The 22,790-nt window shown below is 39.0% G+C and overlaps 1 protein-coding gene across 2 annotated transcripts in view; it reads left to right on the top strand.

Moving 5' to 3' along the window:
- ANKRD12 (ankyrin repeat domain 12) overlaps window positions 1-22,790 on the top strand; it is an 88,046-nt gene that overhangs the window by 42,799 nt on the left and 22,457 nt on the right. Inside the window, exons 2-4 of one of the 2 annotated variants that reach the window (XM_075213298.1) lie at window positions 2,992-3,126; window positions 17,196-17,343; window positions 22,512-22,580. In XM_075213298.1, the coding sequence (XP_075069399.1) occupies window positions 3,037-3,126; window positions 17,196-17,343; window positions 22,512-22,580 (307 nt within the window). In that variant the 5' untranslated portion in view covers window positions 2,992-3,036. The remainder of the gene's footprint in view (window positions 1-2,991; window positions 3,127-17,195; window positions 17,344-22,511; window positions 22,581-22,790) is intronic. The other variant, XM_075213299.1, reaches the window with a different exon arrangement.

The raw sequence follows: 22,790 nt of genomic DNA, 5'->3' as shown, positions 1-22,790 counted from the left end.
ATTACATGCATTAGCTAAGCAAACCTGATAGTTTAATGGGGTGTATGGGTGACCATATTTCCATCCATTTGTGAAAGATGGCTATAAGGATAGAAGAGACAAACTGCAGTTCTTCAGGGGGGGCTTCCACCCATCAACTTTTAGCAGGTTGTCGTCTTTTTTCTTTCTTTGTGCCCCATGATCGCAGCGGATGTAGATGTAATATTCACAATTATAACTGTAAGCAGAAATAGGTGGTAATTTTATAGCACTTTGGGGCATAGCAGGAGCTGCCTGGAAGTTCCTTTAAGAAGTAAGCAGGAATTACGCAGCTCTTTCCCGTGGAGGAAGGGGAGACCACACGATTGATCTCAGATGTTCTGCATTACCTTGTGTTGTGTGGAGGAGTTCATGTGATGGGGAAATTAGCTGCCGTACAAAAAAAATAACATCAAGTTCAATATTTGTATCTGCTTTATGACCCGCTGAGTTTCACCCATCACTTCAGCTCTTTCTAAACAAAAGCTTGGGCAGCCATTGCTCAGTGAGCATAAAACAGATAAGCGGCAGGGTCGATGGAGCATACAGCGGAGAAAAGCACTGATGTGGCATAAAGGTGGAAAAGGAGCTGGGGCAGCCTGGTGTAAGCTCAGTGGGTCGCCTGTTGCCCATCACTGTTGTAGAAAAAAAAAACTCAATTGAACCTCAGACAGAATAGTGTCTGTCATATTTACAATGTTTGCTTCATCTCACACAATGCTAGTTGTCAAGGTCTTCTGCCTCTTCCTTTGTCCTTGTCTTGTGACATTGTGGAGCTGTGCGACTGATATACTCTTCGCTCTGTCGCTCTGCTTCTTACTTTCCATGTTGGTATCTCTACGAACTCATAAAACAGATTCTGCACATAGAGCTTTTGAATCCATATCTGTATTTCTTTAGTATATGCTGTGTTCTACTTAAACTAGATATAAATTGTTTTGAGGTGTAAATCTCATCTATGTTCTAGTCCCATTTATCTCTTTGAAATGTAATTTGGTCCTTAACTTATTTGTGTTTCCGATATTCATGCTCTCTTTTAAATTCAACATCATCCTTGAAACTTTCTAGCTTTTGTTGTGTGTTCTGTATTTTGGTATCCGGTTTAATTGCTCTTGTTTCATGCGCTTGATAATTAACATTGTAAGATTAAAATAATTCATTGTTTAATATTTTACTCCAAGTATCATTGATTCTCAATTAAAAGTTGGTACTTTTTAATTCTCAAGTTCTCATGGCATTCTATGGACCTTTAACCTATTTTTCCAAACTTGTTATATCATGCTTTATTTTCCAAAAACCTCCATGTTTCCAACTCATACAACAGGGTTTTTTGTTAATTGCTGGTTCACAAAATATTTGTATATCTTCCGGAAAGAACTCTGTCTGTCGGTCTCTCTGTCTGTCTGTCTGTCGGTCTCTCTGTCTGTCTGTCGGTCTCTCTGTCTGTCGGTCTCTCTGTCTGTCTGTCGGTCTCTCTGTCTGTCTGTCGGTCTCTCTGTCTGTCTGTCGGTCTCTCTGTCTGTCGGTCTCTCTGTCTGTCTGTCTGTCGGTCTCTCTGTCTGTCTGTCGGTCTCTCTGTCTGTCTGTCGGTCTCTCTGTCTGTCTGTCGGTCTCTCTGTCTGTCGGTCTCTCTGTCTGTCTGTCTGTCGGTCTCTCTGTCTGTCTGTCGGTCTCTCTGTCTGTCGGTCTCTCTGTCTGTCGGTCTCTCTGTCTGTCTGTCGGTCTCTCTGTCTGTCTGTCGGTCTCTCTGTCTGTCTGTCGGTCTCTCTGTCTGTCTGTCGGTCTCTCTGTCTGTCTGTCGGTCTCTCTGTCTGTCTGTCGGTCTCTCTGTCTGTCTGTCGGTCTCTCTGTCTGTCTGTCGGTCTCTCTGTCTGTCTGTCGGTCTCTCTGTCTGTCTGTCGGTCTCTCTGTCTGTCTGTCGGTCTCTCTGTCTGTCTGTCGGTCTCTCTGTCTGTCTGTCGGTCTCTCTGTCTGTCTGTCGGTCTCTCTGTCTGTCTGTCGGTCTCTCTGTCTGTCTGTCGGTCTCTCTGTCTGTCTGTCGGTCTCTCTGTCTGTCTGTCGGTCTCTCTGTCTGTCTGTCGGTCTCTCTGTCTGTCGGTCTCTCTGTCTGTCGGTCTCTCTCCCTCTTCCCCATAGGACCAATCTTCTTTTTGAATGGCAAAAGAGAAAGGCTGGCCTGTGTCGGCAGTCTGTGTGATGTCATTGTGGCGTTTATGTTTGGGGTTTTTTTTTTGAGTGCAAAGATTTTGTGTTCAAATGTGGTAACCAAGCAAACGGATAACAGCAATAATTGCAGAACTATACCTGTAATGCTCCAGGCTACAAGAAAACATTCCATCCATTCATTAGTGTCTAAAGTAACTGTCACTACGTACTGTACATATCGACATATCTTCCTGTCATATGTGCATCTTATTCACTTGATCCATAGCACACCAAACACAGCGCCAGCAAACACTTCATGGCCTCACTCAAATCCAGATTGATACAGACCGGATGTACACAGTCCAAGCATATCCACCCTTCCATATGTGAAATGAGTCTGGATTTATTAGGCTGGTTAAATGTCAAATATGTGTGGCTCCCTGCTTGTGACTTTTGTTCCATGCAGTCAACCCAATAGGGCGCATGTGGAAGGTGGTGCTGAGCTCCATTAAGGAGGAAGGACTGCTAAGTTAAACTTTAATGTTTAATGGTGTGTGTGCTTATTGTTAAATAGTAATGCATTTTTAATGACCGTGCGTTGTAATATTAGGTGTTCCTGAGGAAGCACCAAAGGTGGGAACCATGTTGGACTCTTCCATTCCGACTTGTATCAGTCAAAGTTTGTTGCCCAACACTTTTGGGGCGATTTATATTACTGTAATAAACATTCAGTGTTATCCCCAGTGGTAGTTTAAATTATTGGGCAGCATATGTGCAGTCACAAAGAGTGTGTGTATATGTATATAACGTTTACTTCTTTCCCCTTAGGCACATAATGATCAAGCTGATTGGGTCTGGAAACTGAATAATAAGATGCCCAAAACATTGTCCATGAAAGTAATTCCAAGTGAGAATTCTGACAGTGACTGCAACATCATGGTCGAGAAACCAACAGGGCGAAAGGTAAGAGGTATTTCTTACGAATAGTGCAAACTGAGTTAAGGCACCAGATGTTTTAATTTGCTCCTCTCTTAAATGGGTTGTTTTTGTGAAATATATCCTATTTTTTCCATGTCTAGCAGCTGGCTCTAGATGTTCCGGATGTCTTTCTGTGCTTACTGGAATGCATGGAAAACAGCTGGTGGATTTTTTTATTTATTTTTTGTTTTGTAAAAAAAAAACTGTTGTAGTTAAACACACAGGCCTTTTATTGTTCTGATTTAATTGTACGGGCAGGTCAATTGTAGATGCATATATACCCATTTGCTTTAGAATTAGTTGCATTAAATACATTAAGTCTACAGTTAAAATGTAAAATGTTACCTGACTGAAAAGGGTATAAATAACTTTGTGGCTGGATCATGTAGAAATAATTTATTGTAGAAATGTATTTCAATCAGAGGTGCAGGCACCAATGTATAATTTGAAATCCACTTAACGTGTTACATTGGGATTTGTTTTGTATGGAAGTGTCATTGTTTGGGTTTCCTGATAGCAGGAAATGTTAAGTAAGTCTTTATGTGAAGTAACAAACAGCTGTTTTGCCTGTATACCCAGTAGCGGGCCGCTGTCTGGCGTGGCTGCATTTCAGATAATGCAAGCATCAAGTTTTAGCACATAACAGAGTAGTGTAAATATTGTTAGCTTTGCATTGCAAATATATCCATGTTTGGGAAACATATGGTATCCTGATGCTAAAAATAACTCTGACCTCAGGGGGCTGGCTTACCCTGTGAGGCTGTGTCCAAACTATATAAAAAGAGAGACCTTGTACACTGAAATGTATCATCATTCGTGTTCCATCTGACCTGATCACGGGTACCTTCAATCAGTGTGCAAATAAACATCACTTGCATCAAAGACCTGCTTGAAAATGTCTTTCATGCTGAAAATTTCTGTGATTTACAGATTAGACTCAAAATCGAATCCATTTCCGGCTGTCTGAGGTTTGGACCCAGCTTCCCAGCACCAGCGCTCTGCCTGCTACTTAGCAGCTCTAGCCAGTGTGATAGGCCAGAGGGGATCTATCCACAGCAACCGTGATCCATAGTAAGCAGTCAGGGTTACCAGCCCAGGTGTACTAGTGAGGTGGTACCCGAGCAGGGACAGTTAAACAGAAGGAACCCGGTACTGGATGCCAGTAAGTTCAGTGGTGGCAGCATTTGTAAGCCCCTCCTACTGCGGTTAGTGGGCGCATTTTGGATAACAAAAGGGAACGGTGGCAAAGTAAGTAAGTTCAGCCGGTTCCCAGCAACAACAGACAGGGTGGCAGAGGCGGTCCATCCTGTCACAAAAGGAATTAATAGTAAACCTTACTTGAAGACACTGGGTTTTTCATTTGCTTTTCCTTTAAAAATAGTTTTTGTCATGCATAATTTTATTATTCAAAAATTCTCTGTAGTCTACATCAATCAAACTACTTGTTCCCTGCAGATATTGCTTATCTTTGTGTAGTTTTAGTTTGGACACAGCCTAGTTGCCCATATATTTCTGGTGGATTCTACAGTTTTCTAGAGTAAGGGGTCATTTACCCATACATAAAACTAGTGATTTGATCTAAATTGTTTTTTTTTTTTTTATAAATATGCATTAAGTACGTGTAAAAGGTTTTGCGCATTTGTTTCAAGCTATATGCACATGTTTCAAATCTGGAATAGTCACTGTCCAAACAAAATATTTTACGAAGTTGCTTCTTAAAACACCCTCGTTATAGGCAGGTGTGAATGACTGCATATAATAATATTGCACTTCCTTTATTTGGTGCCTTCATAATTTATGCAGCAGTGCGGGAACACAAGGATACATACAGCAGCACCAGGCTAGACAGACAGGGCAGGCTACATTTAAACCGAGAAATCCACAGTGGAATCACCCTGTCCTAGTGGGAGTCGGCATGTATAGGGGGATGTGGATCTCAGCTGAAAAGCCCTGATGCTCTTCCTGCCAACCATGAACTGTGGGTACCATGGTAGTGATTACAGTATAATGGAAACAGGGTTCCTAATACCAATGCCCGTTATAGAGATATGGTATAAAAAAGTAAAGCAATCACATACATTTGTAAAAATAATGTTTAATTAAATAAAATACTCTTGTTAACCACTTCAACTCCCCTCCACAGTCCAGTGGATTTTTTTTAATATCTTAATACAGTGTAATTCTTGCATTTTTAATCGAAAGGGACCTGTTCTTAATTTGTAATCCAACGGAAAACCAAGCCATATCTTTTATTACGTATGGGAAAATGTGTAATCCAAAAATTAAGGTTTTTAAGGAAATCAAAAACTTAATATTTTTTTAATCCTAAGGGAAATCCAAGACAGATCATCTTTTTTTAAACAAGAGTAATTCAGATGGGGGTTGGGGACAAACACACAAGTGTGACATAAACTACTCTTCTTGGACCCTCGCTATAGAGTGACAGAAGTATCAATTGTCTGAGACTCCCATTAGTTACTCAGCCAGCTACATGCGGGTTGGTTATGAAATGTCTACATTCTTAATGTAGACGTTCAAAATGTGTACACCATAATGTCGACAGTCATAATGACTACGAAGTTAAAATGTCGACATGTAAAATGTGCTCTTCCAACACTCCTAGGGCGGCAGGTGTGGGGTAATGTTAATTGTTTAACTGTATAAATTAATTTTGTCCCTGGTGCACGACAGTGGTGTGCTGGTGCTTGAAGTACTACAAGCTCCAGCATGCACATAACTGCAAGGGCATGCTGACACTTGGAGAACCACAAGTGCCAGCATGCCCTGGCACCCAGGGCCCACCAGAACCTGTAGTGCATCAAGTATTAAAAAATGGGTCAACATTTAAATTTTTTGTACACGGTTTACATGACGACATTTTAACTGTGTAGACATTATGGTGTAGATATTTGGAATGTCTACATTATGAATGTAGACTTTTGGACTTCATCCCCTACAAGCGGCTGAGCAACACAGTGGTGGTCCATTCTTTTCTATAGCCCATGCATTTCAGTGGAGTTTCTACAGTTTGGGCTATAGGAATGAATGGCTCATAGAATCCAGTGGGAAGGAATGCTCTGCTATAGAAATCAGTAGGCTTTCAAGTGCAGCGACGTGCTGTAAAGTCTTAAAGCTCTGCATGATCTTTCAAAGGTGGAAGAGTTTGAAGAAGAACTAAAGTCTCACTAGTGATGATGCCCTAATCAGAAGTAGGGGGAAACTAACGATAATAATAAAAGCATACAATTTGTTTCAGATATTTACATTGATATCGTATATTTTTTTTAAAAAAAAAAAACATACCTACTTGGGTACTAAATGTCTTGTTCTGTGTACAGAACACTGGCCATTGATGTGCACAAATCTATTGTGGAAGTAAGTAGAGAATGTAACCATCCACATGCAGAGCCTCTTCATATGCATTAGGTCAAGCTAACCTTGTAGAAGGCTCTTTGTTTTTACACAGCGAATATTGAGCCACTTCTCTTCGTGCTTGGACATTTGTCTAAATGTCTTTCATAAAAGCTGTGTGGTATTTTCTATATTTTCATAAGCCCGGTACATGCTAGTTTTGTTTTTTCACCTTGATGTTTTACATAATGTATATTTGATTAGAAATGTGTGAGTTTTTGTCTTTTGCATGCTACTTCTGCAGGTGTAGGCCAGATTAAAATTTGACTTTAGATAATTGATAAAGCATGGCAAAGAAAAGCAGTCTGACCTATATTTCCAAGGCTTTCTTTTTCTAGAAATGTTCAGTAATATAGATAGCTATAGAGATAGAGATGCTAAATTTGTTGTGGTGCTTTTATTTATTTATTTTTTTGTTTTTTTCCCCTTCTCATCTCTTCATTTATTAACCGCTAAAAGCAACCATATTTTATAATAATACTAATAATAAAAAAACAAATTACTGATAACTGCTAGTTGGAGTAAGATAGATAAATATATCTCCAAGTTATTTTATAATAACAAAAAAAATCACAAATAGTGACATATGTATTAAACATGCTAGTATTGGCAAATAACAATGCAGATACAAAAACCTCACAATTATTATTAATACTGAGCCGGCTCTTAAAAATGAATCCACCATGTGAACCCAAATATATAACAGGGGGCCAGTCTGCTCACGGGGGAATGGGGGCCCCCTTAGCCCAGGGGCCTCCATTCCGTTAATCCGGCCCTGGGGATAATATATATAAATATTTTACCCTCATTGCTTAGGGTGACTGCAGCACTAGTTCCTGACAGCAGGAATTGTATAGAAGATTCAGCATGAGTATGCTGCTCCTCTTTTACACTGTGCCACGTAATAATGAATGAGGCATTGACAGAATCCTCAAAAGGAAGAAGATAGTAGTGCAAGTAAATCACTAAGCAAAAGATAGCAACTTGCCATTAACATGGTCTGACTTTGTATCTTCATGGAGGTCTGTAGCCGCTGGTAGCATAGCACATGCAATAGTTAAGAAGTAGTTGGTTTTAAGTCTTTATAATTGGTAATTGTGTATATTTTTATTATATGCTCTGCTGCTTGTCATTTCAACATCCCTCAAATAGCGACAGTATGTGTGGATAAATATGTGACTTGTAATTTTGTCCTGCACTGTTTACACCTCCCTTTTTTTTTTTTTTATTCATTAATATTCACTTAATTATCATTTAAACCTCCTTCCCAACTGCGCTTAAAGTTCAGTTTAAGATAAAGTTGCGACTACAATGTGGTTTGCTAGTACATCTTGGCTCCTGTTAATTGAAGGTCTTTTGCTTCAAGCTGTCTTGGCATATAACACATATAATAGTAAAATAGTAATAATGGTAATAAACTTTTGGGAATACTATTTTTTAAATGTTTTTGTTATATTTTTTTTAGCTATTTTCTTATATGTTAGTGAGGTGCTAAAACCCTGATGTCACCATTCTTGTCCAGTGATAACTTGCCTGTTTATTCACTTTTAATCTATTTGTCCTCCTGATGAAGAGGTTTAGAACCTTGAAATGAGTCAGCTATACAAGCATTTTTTATTTTTGTTTTACTAAAATGTTTGTCAGAGCACTTCACTCCTTACTGATCTCCATCAAGAGACCTGCTTAACCACCCTGACAAGGGATTGACAAATACATTCTCTTACAAACCCCTGTTATTAACTTATTTCCTCAGGTCAAGTTGGAAGGCATGTTTGTCATCCAGAACTATGGGTGCTCTGCTTATGTTTTTTTGTTTTGTTCATTTGTTTTTGTTTTATTTTTAATAGCTGAAGCACCTGCTGTTGCCCAGGATTAAATCTTCATGTTATTAAGTTATCAATGAGTTGAATGTAAATGTCAACCTTTTAAAATAATTAGCAGCTCTTCCAACACACCAATGAGGTGGCAGCCCAGTGTTTTTGTTTTTACATTAAATGTCTTTCCAAATCCATCCAGTGAAAGTCCTATAACAGGCTCCCCGGGTTAAAGTTCTGCCCAGGGTACTCCAATGGGAGGTACGGCCAGGATCTCAACCTCCTAGTATGTCTTCTGGGATCTAATGTTATCAATATGTGAAGTTTTAGTCCAAATCTTTCCAGTGGAAGACCCAAAACAGGCTCCCTGGTCAAATTTCTGCCCAGCATATATCAACAAGAGGTCTGACCGGGACTCCTTAAAACCTGGCCAGGATCCAACTGGACCACCTCATGTTGGTTTCATCCAATCGGAGCAGGGGTGTCCGAATGCATAACCGGACAGACAAACAGACCAGTGATTTTTATATACAAGATCAGATTTCCTGTGATCAGTTGTTGTATTTTTTTAAAATGTAATTTAAAGCTGCCAGGTCCATTTGTAGAGTCTGTAGCTCCAGTGCTAAATATGTGATTCTCACATTCTCTGCATTTCTGGCCTCACTTGCCTTTATTAAGCCATGGCAAATAAATTGCAGTGCTCCCTTTTTATAACGCTATCTTAAAACAGAGACTGAAATTAAAGGCTATTCACATTGCTCGTTAGTTATACAGCAATGGGTGAATGATGTGGTAGACTGGGTTGAGCAGACACAGCACTTACCGGCTGAATTGATTGGTTTCCCCTGGCAACAAAGGGAAGCGGTCATTAACCAAGCTGTTTTTAGATGCATCTAATGAAGAGGATTCCATTACATACATTGTCTTTAAGGTTATTTTCAATGTATTTGGACATAGTTGTATATATAAAGCCTTATATGACCTTGAAAGATAATCTTAAAAAAATGCAATATTCTTACCTTGCATTTTTTTTGCAAATTGTCAGTGCTGGTTGTTGACTGTTTTCCATGTTTATTTTTGTAGTCCGTTTCTGAATTGTTCCTTCACCTCACTTACAGAGTAGGTGACCAGATTGAAGCTTCATAGACTCGGACTCGAACTGTTTTGGGCATGTTCAGAGCATGCATCATTGTGACTTTTAGGTACTTAACGTAACATTGAAAAATACAGGGGCTCACAATTGGTACAGACAGAGCACAAAATATTCAAACCTTTGTGGTACAAAAAAGTATCTATCAAATACTACCTTTTAAAGAGAAGAGAGAGATGGACTTGGGTTCTGCTCCTGTACGGATTTACTGCAAAAACCCACCAAATTATACCAATATGATTGCTGAATCAGAAGCGTTTGTTAAATGAAGTTCCCATATTCATAAATTGAATATTATGAATATCTGTTAGTTGCTGAAGGGACTAAATGATCTATTGTAAAGTCCATCAACAGCTCACATTACCGGCCAATTGGAGCATCTTGTTTATACAGGTTTTAGTGGAATCCACATGGAGCAGGAACAAAAGGTTGGTATATTAGCATATTTTGTTTACCATATTTCAATGATTCTAAAGATTGTATCAGGACCCTGATCTCTAGAGATTAATAGTTCCCATAATGCCTGAGAATACCTTACAGATTGTCACCTTTCAAATCCTTTTGAAAATCCTTTCCTTACCTGTTTTTCTGCCTGGTTGAATGGTGGCTTCACCAGAGGCTTCAATTCATGTGACAGATGTTTGTTTTTTATATTGCAAACAACCAATAAAATCATGTCTAGAGGAATTAAACAAAATAATCGAAAACTTTTTTTATAAAGTGTATTATGAATGAAAGGCTCATGTATTTATTTAATTACTACCTCAAACACAGCTGTTAAGCTCAAATATGAAATAATTAATTTTGACATCTACTTTGAGGTAATCTCTGTTACATTATTTGAGTTTTTAATGTTTAGACAGTCTAAAAGGACTTTAAGGAAAAATATAACATATTATTAATCCCTAAATTTTGCAACTCGGGACACAAAATCCAGTTTGCATTATCTCCCTGCAATCTCGCATCTTTCTGAATCACACCTGCTCTTAACGTTTTTACATGTTTCAAAATTAGAGATGCTCAGGCTCGGTTTCCCGAGAACCAAGCACACCTGAACTTAGCAGATCCGAGTGCCAAGCCGGCTTGGTACTTTCGCGCACCCACGGAATTGAAAATGAGGCAAAACGTCATTGCTACGTCGTCGGATCTCGTTTGGATACTATAAGCACCACCCTCCACAGCGATCCAGCGCCATTTCACAGAGGGACACAGAAGGGGTAGCATGGGTTCTTGGCAGTCTCTAGTGCAGTGGGGCAGCGTAATAGGTAGTAAAAAAGGAGGAGGGGTCGCAGTGTTCTTCAAAGTCTCCAGTGACATTCAGGAGAGCTCCATTGCTAATTGTCATTGCTAAATTACAAATAATAGGGCTGGCAGTCTTGGTTTTCTAAATCTGCAGTCACATTGTACTGTGTTATCAAAATGGACTCACAGCAGTACACAGAAGACCAGGAGCACCAAGCAGCTGCTGGCACCAGTCATGATGATAGTAATCCCTCTACGTCATCTGCTAAAGCCTATCATCATCACCATTTATTTATATAGCACCACAAATTCCGCAGCGCTGTACAGAGAGCTCACATCAGTTTATAATAGCCTATGTTAAAGTGCGTAGTGTTTTTAAGTCGGGGAAACCAAAATGTAAAAAACACCTTTTACCTTGGTCAAGAAAAAAAGAACTTTGCCTGGATTACAGGTCTCTGCAGAAAAAAATGAATGGCATGTTGACAATTTTTACACATGCAGTGGCAAGGAAAGAATGAGACCTTTCTCTATGAGTGCTAGTTCTGAAACTGTCACTAAGGTATCTTCTTGTAAGGTCAGTCATGGCCAAGCAAGACCTTGTCATTCTGACTACAGAAGTGGTGTCCAAATACTTTTACGTGTAAAAGCCAAGCTGGAAGATAACAGTAAGGCATTAGAGGCAAATGTATGTTCAGATTCAGAAATGACACAAATCCCTGAGGAGAGTCTATTCACAAGTACTATGTGTAAGCCTGACCTTTCTGATAGTGTACCCGTAAAGAAGGCCCCTTTCAGCATTTCTGCAGATGTGTGCCTAAGCAGCCCAAGTGTAGTCGGCGATACACAAATTGACGATGTTGATGAGGATGATTTTGTTTGTGCAAGTCCTGCACCAGTGGCAGCAGTTCTTGTACGTGATAAGAAGAAGGCCATTGTCATGCCTGGGTAAGAGACCAAAAAATCCACCTCTTATGTGTGGAATTATGTTTACCCAAATCCTGACAACAGTTGTCTAGCCATTTGTAGCGTTTGTAAAGCCAGAGTCAGTAGAGGTAGGGACCTTAACCATCTAGGAACCTCATCCATGTTAACAACAAGTCCATCATCAACTAGGTCCCTTCTCTCAGCTAGATCCCAACACCTGCAAACTACACTATACCGTCCTCATCAATATCCTCAGTAGCGATTGGAGTTAGTTCTGCATCCAAGTTGCCAAGGCTAGATGGACTCTTCCACTTTGATTCCTCAGAAGAATTGTAGACCGTCAGTCCCACTCCTGCTGCTGGGGTTGGATCTTCAACCAAGAAGAAGATTACTAGTTGTTTACAACAATTGACTGTTAAACAATCCTTTTCAAGAGGAAGCAAGTATGAAAGCTGTCGCTCAGTCGCAAAGCGGATCACGGATGCCATGGCGACTATGATAGTATTAGATCTGTGTCCAATATCCACTATTAATGCAGCTGGTTTTAGACAGTTACTTGAGGTCTTGTGTCCCCGTTACCAAATTCCATCACAACACCATTTTACTAGAAAAGCTATTTTTCACCTCTACCAGAAGGTTTGTAAAAAAGGAATTATTTGGCTACAAAATGCCATTCTACACGTAATCAGAGATATGTGGACAAATGAACTGGGCAAACTAAAGGTTATATGGCTGTGACAGCCCACTGGGTTGGTGATTCGCCTTCACCAGCAGGAGCAACATGTACCAAAGTACATCACATTTGTCAGAGGCAGGCTACTCTGTGTATCACCGGCTTCTCTAAGAGGCATACAGCTGACAATCTGTTACAAAAACTAAGGGATGCCATTGCAACATGGCTTATCCCGCTTGGACACTCTTCAGGATATGTCATTTCTGATAACGCCACCAATATTGTGAGAGCATTATAGCTGGGTGAATTTCATCACATTCCCTGTTTTGCTCACACAATAAACTTGGTGGAGAAGAGCTTTTTAAAAAATGACAGGGACGACGTGCAGGAGATGCTGTCTGTGGCCTGTAAAATATCTGGACATTTCTGGCATTCGGCAACATCGTGTAGGACAGGCCTGTCCAACCTGCGGCCCTCCAGGTGTTGTGAAACTTCAAGCCCCAGCATGCTTTGCTAGTAGACAACCTGTTGATAGCTGGAAGGGCATGCTGGGACTTGTAGTTTCACAACATCTGGAGGGCCGCAGGTTGGACAGGCCTGGTGTAGGAGATTGCAGCAGCTACAAGAGCAATTTAATTTGCCCTGCCACCAACTGAAGCAATAGGTGGTGACCAGGTGAAATTCCACCCTGTATATGGTTCTGCAAATGGAGGAACATTGAAAAGCCATCCACGCTTACTCCACAAGCCATGATATTGGGATGGGAGGGGGGATGTATTTTAGTCAAGCGCAGTGGAGCATACTTTCAGTGTTGTGCAAGGTGCTGAAACCAGTCAAAGTAGTAATCTGTAAAGTTATTTCAGACACTGCTAGCTTGAGCCAGGTGATTCCCTTTAATTAGGCTTTTGGAAAAGCAGCTTGAGAAACTGAAGGAGGAGATTAAACAAAGCAATTACGCTAAGTATGTCGGACTTAGATTAAGTACTTTATTCGCTTTGCCAGGATCCTAGAGTTTTCAAAATCTTGAAATCACTACATTTTGGCAACTGCTTGATGCTAGGTTTAAGAGCTATGTCTTCTCTTTGTTTCCAACTGACCCAGATCTGAAGAGATACAAGGAGCTCCTTGTGAGCAGGATGACAGTTCAAGTGTTACGTGAGAGGACGGCGTCTCCTCCTTCAGTTTCTCAGTCAACTGCTGCTAGGAAAAAACTTAGCTTTCCCAAGAGACCCAGGGGTGATGCAGATGACTCGGCACAACATTTTGACATCTGGTCTGAAAGAATTGAGCAAAAAACGTGACACCTCTGCCGTAACGCCACCTGATCCTACTAACAACATCCAAAGGATGGTGGAGGATTATTTTCATGACAGCATAGAAATAGACACATCAGACAGTCCCTTTACATACTGGGAGGGAAAAAAAAGGAATTTGGAGACCCATTTACCAACTCGTTTTGGACTGCCTAAGCTGGCCACCCTCCAGTGTGTACTCGGAAAGAGTTTTCAGCCCAGCCGGGAACCTTGTCAGTGATCGGCGTAGGAGGCTACTTCCTCAAAATGTGAAAAAGATTATGTTCATAAAAATGAACTTCAATTTCCACAAGGAAGGCCTTTCCCACTGGAATAAGCTGTCGAATTACCACAGTTATCCAAGGAACGGGTGGAGCAATCAAATGAACCGTAACTGATTTCATGATCCAAGGACAATTCCATCTTGCACCATTTTTCTTTTCTGTCACTGCTATGTGACAATGTTTCCTAGATGTGCTATGAACTGCCGTGGGTTTGTGGCATTGCTCTGTCACTTAGCATTCAGCCAGGTCGCTGCAGTCCTTGTTTGAAAGTGTATGAAACTAATATTGTGACCTGCGAGGTGGTCAAATTGACTGCAAATGACTTGAAATTAGTGTTATTGAGTTTAATAATAATAATGTAGGGAGAAAAAAAACAAAATTTATGTGATTTTAGCAAAAAAAATATAGGGATTTTAGAAAAAAAAATAGGAAACCAAAATGCAAAGTTAATCCAGTTCCAAAACCAAAATCAGAACACGCGTGTCAGTGAACATCTCTATTCAAAATTAAATCCTATACTTAACATTAAAATATCAAACTTTTGAATCAGGGTCTGATTTAAGGGTTCTGGCTGCACTAGGCTATTGCACCTATAGTGCCCCCCGCCACCATATATAGGCGCATAGGAATACTTCTGAATAGAAAAGTTCACGTGTATGCTCCAGCATTCAAATTTAGACAGATTGTGCTGTTCTCTCTTACGTGTTCTTGCTCTACTCTCTTGCTTGTTGTTGCAGTTTTATTGTTTTCTCGCTGGCTTCTGAAAAGATGGGATCCTGTTTTGAATATGCAAAAACTGTATTATAATACAGAATGTTGGCAAACGCTGAATGATTAGACCCTTTAGTTAAAACAAAACACTCCATTATGGCCAGATAAAACTACCCCATTGTACATGCATAGATAAGCAATATCTGTACATTTGTGGTCAATCAAATACAAACCTTTACCAGTCCCATCTTGCTAGTATTTAGTATTCTAGTGATTGCTGAGACCGCAGAGAGCATCCATGTAACCACCACACAATAAATAGATCATGCCCCCCCCAAAGCTGCTCTATTTTTTAAATACTCCCTCAGCCATTTCATTACCCCCTCTGCTGCCACTTTCATTACCTCAACCTGCCCTGCACCACTTTCATTACCTCCCACACTGCAGCCATTCCCCTTATCACCCCCCTGCAGCCATTGTCTTCCCTGTAGCAGTTTTCCTTAACTCCCACCATGCATCCATTGCCTCCCCCCCCAGTAGCAATTTTCCTTACCTCCCACCCTGCATCCACCCCCCCACCCTCTGCAGCTATGTTTCTCACCCCCTCCCCATGTGACTGTTTCCTTCACCTCCTCCCTTGCAGCTATACCCCCCACCTCCCAAACCCACTCACTTACCTCATTACAACATTTTTCTCTTCTATGACAGGCGGCCTGCAGGAAATCCACTTGACTGTCAGTGCAGGGGCAGAGAATACTTAGTCAAGTCTTGTGAGATGTGGAAATCCCACAATACTTGACTAGGAGCTCCGTAGCTGCACGGACAGGCAGCTAACGGCATAGGAGTTGCTGTCAGGCTGCCTGTCCCCATTGGTCCAAAGGGGGCAGCCCCGAAGCCAGACAGCCACAGAGCACAAAATTTTAAGAAAAAAAATGTGTTAAAAAAAACTTAAATGTCAGAAAGACATGAAAACAAGTTTATTTGTAATCCAATAGAAAATAAGTTGTCCCAAATAGTGATATTAAGAAAAAATTAATTTGTATGTAATGCATGCAAATTATTAATCACAAAAACATTCCTTCATAGATAATTCCTGTACAATTATATAGCTGGGGTATAGGTAGGACTATAGTAGATCCTACTATATTGATTCTGGGGACATTTCTTATAAAAATTAATAGTAGATTTTTTTCAGCAGATTGCTCACATAGGTCACCTTTTAGAGTTGGAGGTAAACCTAGATAAAAGGAGCAAATTTGTACCTGAGCAAACCATGTTGCTATGCAAAGCTTGCAATATTTTTTTCCCATGCATTGAAAGTACTGACTGCTTTTGCATGTAACTCGCACATAGTAGGAAGCTTTGTTACTCAGTTGAGAGAAGACACACCTCCCTCCTAACTCTTAATTTTTAAGACATGCGATTAGATTTAATTTATTGGATCATAATACATTTACAGTACATACACCATGTTAATTTAATAGATGTTAAGAGCTGTAGATCTGCCTTAGTTCTATTTTTGTTGGGAACTGTCCTTTTCAGGTGGATTAGTGATACAAATTATTAAAAAAAAAGTGTTTTTGGGATTTTGTCTTATTTTAGATTGTAAAGTCTTTTTTTAAAATATGGGATAATGATTTCAGTCTGCATGGATAAGTACTGCTTCATTATTAAATTAACCATTTAAATAGCAATTACATTTGAGCACGTTTTCATTAACACAGCACTTTCGTTTGTTTTACAAAGTTGGCTGAGACACTGTATTACTAAGCTTGTTTGAGTTGAATTGGATTGTTGGAAGAAAGCTGAAGCTGCGATGGGTGTTTTACAGAGGAATTTCACTTTTTCAGAGTTGGATTCAAAAGGAAAATTCAGACCCTGCCCTGGTACACAACTGTCCAACTCTCTCTCCATATGTTTGTCACCCCTAGCTTGATTGGAATACATTCCGAACTTCAATTGAAACATTAATTATACAACTAACTTATAAAGTTGGGCTTTACCAAACACAAGTCTGTGCTATTTTGGGCAGCAGAAAAATTACTACTGCTTGGTTGTTTTACTCTACTACCAGCCATCTACTTACTATTAATTATAATGGTGAATGTTTTGGGCAGTGTGGAATGCGTATGAAAAGTATCCAGCTACAAATTTATTCACACAGTGACCCACATAGTAGTCCTTATTCTAAATATGAAACTGTGACATGTGAAAGTGTGAGATAATCATCATCCCCATTTATTTATATAGCGCCACTGTTTCCACAGCGCTGTACAGAGAACTCGCTCACATCAGTCCCTGCCCCATTGGAGCTTACAGTCTAAATTTCCTAACATATACAAACGGAGAGGGAGAGAGAGAGACTAGGGTCAATTTTTGTTAGCAGCCAATTAACCTACTAGTATGTTTTGGTTTTTTTTTGAGTGTGGGAGGAAACCGGAGCACCCTGGAACACGTTTATGTGGACACACAACCTTTAACATTTTCTTTTTTATTGTGGTACGCTAGTAAAGTGTGAGTCAATAAGTATTTGTGTATTATCCATTATTCTAGAATAAGGAGAAGATCACATCATACGCTCGAACTCCTAAATTGGGTCGGAGTGAAGTTGGGAAAGAAATGAAAGAGAAGTCTTCCATGAAACGAAAACTTCCCTTCACGATCAGCCCACCTAGAGAGGAGGAAAGAGACTCCGATACAGGTAATGTTGGTAGCACCGTGACATGACTTATTTTATAATGATAGTGTTGTCTTTTTTTTTTTTTTTTTCTTCTGTTAAGGTTACACGTTCATTGGTTGTAGGTAGCTGTCTATGGATTGGAGACAGGGGTAAAGCATTTGTTTATGTGATCTTGTATTGTTGAACTACCCCATATAATTCATTGTTTTCACTCTCTTTTTAGTGACTTTGTGTCTTATAGGGCTATCTGTTTTATGAACTGTAAATATTAGTCTGACATCCGATTTTCTTCATTATTATTTTTTTTTAAAAAAATGATTAGAGAGGACACATGAGTTTTTCATATAACCATATGCTTTTATTTCAGTCTTATATTTCATGTGTTAGGTCGATGTTTCGGTTCAACCCCAGGATCTTTGTCAAGACAAGCGGTACATGAAACATTAACAAGACAAACGGACTGTCTTCTTACTGTTTTATGTAACACTCGTCTTGTCTTGTACCTGGATTGGACCGAAACGTTAACCTAACGTGAAATATTAGATTGAAATAAGAGGATTATATCAAATCATTTAAATTTTTGCCCTGCCGAAATAGGACAACTGGAAACTACCCTGCTTCCTAAGGTCCTGGTAATAGAATAAAGAGCCTTGATGATATTAAGTGGTTATAAAGGTTTGTGGGTAGTTGGTACTAAAATACCAGATTTATATTTCCTGCCCATTTGAGTGGAATGTTTTGGCGCAGTTAGGATGGTTGCATCCCTTTTTCAGGAACATTGCAGTAGACTAATGGACGTTTATGGGAAAACCTGAGATTGAATTCCATGAAAGGAAGAATTGACGACTTTGACATAAATGACAAATGCCAAGTCATGATGGATTATACTTCCAATCGGGATAACCTACCCAATGCATAGTTAAAAAGCAATGGCAGCCCTGATGCACTCCTCTGGTCATCTTCACAATCTGCCCTTGTAATCCTTTGACCAATAGAGAAGTTGTGGGAGTATTTAACAAGCTTAATAAAACCCATAGTACACTTATTTGACAGCTTCTTATTCAATATTAAATGCTTGTACCAGATAAATATAAGAACTTATCTCTCCTGGGGTAGCAAGTGTAACCCAGAGTACTATCACCACTGTGTGCACATTGTATTATAATCTCCTCACTTGACTCCGTGTTCAGAGTGCTCCATGAATGGGAACTTGTACCAGTGTCCTTCTTCCTCCCTCTTCCCTACTTTTATCTGCAGAAGATTATATAAGGAAGAGAACTTGCTGGTAGATTTACACTTTCTCATATAATATACCTTGGATAATGCTGATTAAAAAAAATGCTTTGACTATACCACAGGGGTTGCTGTATCTAGTAAGTTTATTTATACAGCAAGTTTGTATTTGTTTTGCTGGAAGAGCCCCAAGTTTGTTGTCACCAGCCAAATAAAGTTCTAGTTACTTATGAGAAAATTTGGCAACTCTATCATTCTGCCTCTGTATCACTTAGGTACTTAGATGTATCACGAAGTAGGCGGGATAGTAGGTTGGAAGGCCCAAACAGGGGGTGGCTATTCTATATACTGTTTACTGAACTCAGAAGACAGTGGGTATTCGGACATGTTGCATGCCTGCACAGTAATAATCCTTGCTTTAACATCACACACATGGGCATATTCAATTCCCTGCGTTCTAAAGAACAACGTGAGGAATTGAATATTCACATATGTGTGATTATTACCGTTAGTACGATAACTTAGATTTTTGCTCGCTGCTCATAGACTTTACTGTACTAAAGGTAATGCACATTTTTTTACCGTAGTAACGGTAATGATGGGCGCCCTACGTTCTAAACAACAACACTTAGAATTAAATTCCCCCTGTAGTATATTACATGATGCTATATCACATACATGATTGATACGACAGCCAACTATTGGAGCAACAGGTTTAGTAAATGTCCTTACATAACAGCTGTTGTGTTTTCCCCATAGTTTTTCTTCCTCAAATTGTATGGCTAATCAATTTGTCACGAAGATGCACAGCAATAGTTTTATGTTTTACACAACTACCAGCATGTCTGTTTTCACTTGGTACAAAGGGTTTATAAGGCTTAATTAAAAAATAAAAGTAGGACGGCATATATGGTGAAATGGGTTATATCGGTTTTGTGTAGTTGGCGGTGTTGTCTGTAGTTATTGATACTAAACACAGATTGAGTTGAAAATGATTCAGAAGTCATCCTTCAAAGTGTACATTTTACTGTGAGTGAAGAATACATATGTGTAAAAAAAAAAACAATAGTTACATATATAAGTCATATTTGGCAAACCTTTTAAGACGTTTGGGAGTAAAACATTTGTCAGGTTTTACGTCCTACATAAAATAGGTTGGTGTACAAAGTTAAGCGATGGTATGAATGTAAGTCATGCTCTCATATTTTGAAACAGATGTTATATATTTTTCTGGATTGTTACAATTGCGGTGTTCTTCCAGAGTTTGTAGTTTTTATGATTTCTTTGAAATCATAAGTAAGTGGCCTAAAGAAGTATCGTGTGCTTTTACCTAAAATTAGACCATGTCGGTTGACTAGAGGAAGGGCCTAATCTTTAGTAATGTGCAGGTGTGGAGACAAACAGAAATCTCACATCCTCTTGTAACATTTGTTCTTACACAGCTGGAGGAGTCAAATGACTGCTATTGTGTGTAGTGTAAAGAATGTAATGGATTGTTTAAATATAGCATACATACAGCAACGTTCATAACACCAGCGCAGCTGATAAAAATAATGGACGCTCTGCAGTATCAACTAAAATCAATGTTCTGTCCAAGTGTTGCACCATTTGGGAAAAACACACACCACAACTGTCAGTACTTCTAGAGCACTTGCCTGAGATTTCTGAATTTGATCAAGAGACCATAGTAAATCTTAGATCCCATTATGTTTTAGGACAAAATGGTATTTTATTTTTTATTGATAACTCTGTAGTGAAATTTTATTTTCGCTTGATTGAAAAACACAAGATTTCTTTTATTAGTAATAGAATTAGACTATAACCACAGGAGTGTAGCAGTGCAAGGAATGGCAAAAAACAATCTTTGTACTTTGATTTTTTATTTTTGTTTGGATATGTGTAGCTTTCTGATTTACAAAATCGTTTCTCCAGGCCAACTCTGCTTCTACAAAGGGTGTAGCATTGTGCTTTCTCTGTAGGAGTGTCCATGATGTTCATATTTGTGTACTATTTATTTTTAAAAATAAAAATTCTGGGGCAACCCTTTCTATATACATTATCACGAACCAACTCCACAGTGTGTTACTTTACGTCACACTATTACACAGACCAGTCTTTACCGGAAGCGTGTAGCCTGTCCTGATTATTCAAGCAGCAAAGATTGTCATCCGTGTATTAAATACTGCACCTGATTAGAATGACAATGGCTCTTGCCCAATCAGGGGCCACATTCATTGTGAAGTTCTCGCCATTGCAAGCTCCAGCTGCTAATGTTCTCTGTTTGTGCTTCTGCTGCTGAAATCTGGCACTGGCTGGCGATCTCATTGGATGACCCCAAAAGTTATGCTTGGTAGGATTTGTGTTTATCAGTGTTATCACAAGGTGGACCATTTATTTCAAGTAAACTTGCCTGATGATTGCAACTAGGAGTTTAAGTACAAACAGATATTGCTTTATGCATGTAAAAATATATATAATGTGAGGCAGTAATGACAACCACAAAGTATGTCAAATGTTTGCAGCCAAAACCTAGAACTATTTTTTTTTTTAAATGTGCAGCTGCCATTTTATTATTTTAGTACTACTAACTCAATCCTTATCCACATTATTGAGGATTGCTGAAATCTATAGTTGAACAGCTCAGGGATTGCACAGTGTACTCTGTAAATTATGCTATCCTGATTTTATGGCCTGATGGTGAACAAAGTACTTCTCGCTAGGTGATGTCTGTGCCTTTTGCTTTTATTCAAAGTATTTCACATTTGACTGCATTTGTTTGATGTACACCAGTTCCTCCATCCCCATCCTACCAGAAATATGGTCTCTAGGACCCTGCGTCAGCATGGTTGTGAACGGTTTAGCCATTGAAACACTAATTTGTGGAAATATCTAGTTAATAGCCAAAAACTTAAACAAGTGTAAGTAAAATGCAGCATTACATGAAGTCCTTGTGATCACTTTGGGTATGACTGCGTATGCAAAAGTGGACTGTATTTTACATAATGCACAAAAAATAAATAAAAGCAGTGAACTTGAGTAGGTGCTAAGATAAACCAAGATGTATACAAACATTCTCTATACCAAAAAATCAATTGATAAGTCTATACTTGCCAGTAGTATAGATAGTCACACAGAGGACACTGGAAACCTCAAAATATAGCCAAATTCGAAAAGTATGGAACAGAAATAACAATCCTGATGTGACTGACAGATTAAGTCAGTAAGTGTGAGGAACTCTTCACAAAAAACAAAATAACACTTATTTAGAGCATTGAAATTTAAACGTGTTATTCTAAATCATATCACCAGACGACTATAAAAAAGGCACATCTTAATAATAAAGATTGATCTTTATACTAAAAGAATGTACATACATGATATATAAGCAATCACAGATAGAGCTATAACTGTTAGCATTTACAACTATGTTTGCATACACGCACGTAATTACTACATGTTACTCTATTGATGGGGCTGACAATATAGTGCCCTGCTCATTATCCTACCGCAATTGACTCCTCGTACATCATTGACCTTTTAGGATCAGATTGAGCTTGGATCGTTTCATATTTAAAACATCTATTAAATATATATATTTTTTTTTATATTATTTATTTTGGTGTAAGTGTGTTTGTTTTTAGTATAAAGATCATTTTTTATTATGTGGCTAATTTATATATTTCATTACTGATATAATGTAGCACTTTTATTTTAATGTTCTAAATACTGTTTTTATTTTTATTTGAGTTCATCGTACTGACCCTTTTTATAACTCTTTTAATCCGTTACATCAGGATAGCTATTTGCGCTTCCATAGTTCTCAAATTGCTCAAAATGAATTAATACATATTTCCAGACAAGGTTGCGTCCTACTCTTTTCTACTTGTACTATCAAACTGTCCTCTTCTTTACTTGTTTCCTTCTTCCTTTCTTTCCTGTGCCTTTTAATCCTGTAGATTCTGAAGCAGGACACACAAGTGAAAACTGGGGCGAGCGATTAACTCCTTCTTACAGCACATATGCAGGTAAAATTGATTGTGCATTTATTATCCAGCATGTGTTTCCATTTGGAACATACTTAATCAGCTTTCAGGCAACTCTTGGTAGTGGTGAGGTCTGTTTTGTCTGTAGAAAGATCACACTTAGGGCACAGTCTGTTAAAAGCCAGAAGTGCACCACAATGGGACATGTGAAGAAACTGTCATTTTCTATTAAAGCTCAATTTATCAAATACA

This window comes from Mixophyes fleayi, chromosome 5 (genome assembly GCF_038048845.1).
Source record: "Mixophyes fleayi isolate aMixFle1 chromosome 5, aMixFle1.hap1, whole genome shotgun sequence".
Lineage (NCBI taxonomy): Eukaryota > Metazoa > Chordata > Amphibia > Anura > Limnodynastidae > Mixophyes > Mixophyes fleayi.
The sequence above is the reverse complement of the archived record's forward strand: the minus strand, read 5'-3'. Positions and strand labels throughout refer to the sequence as shown.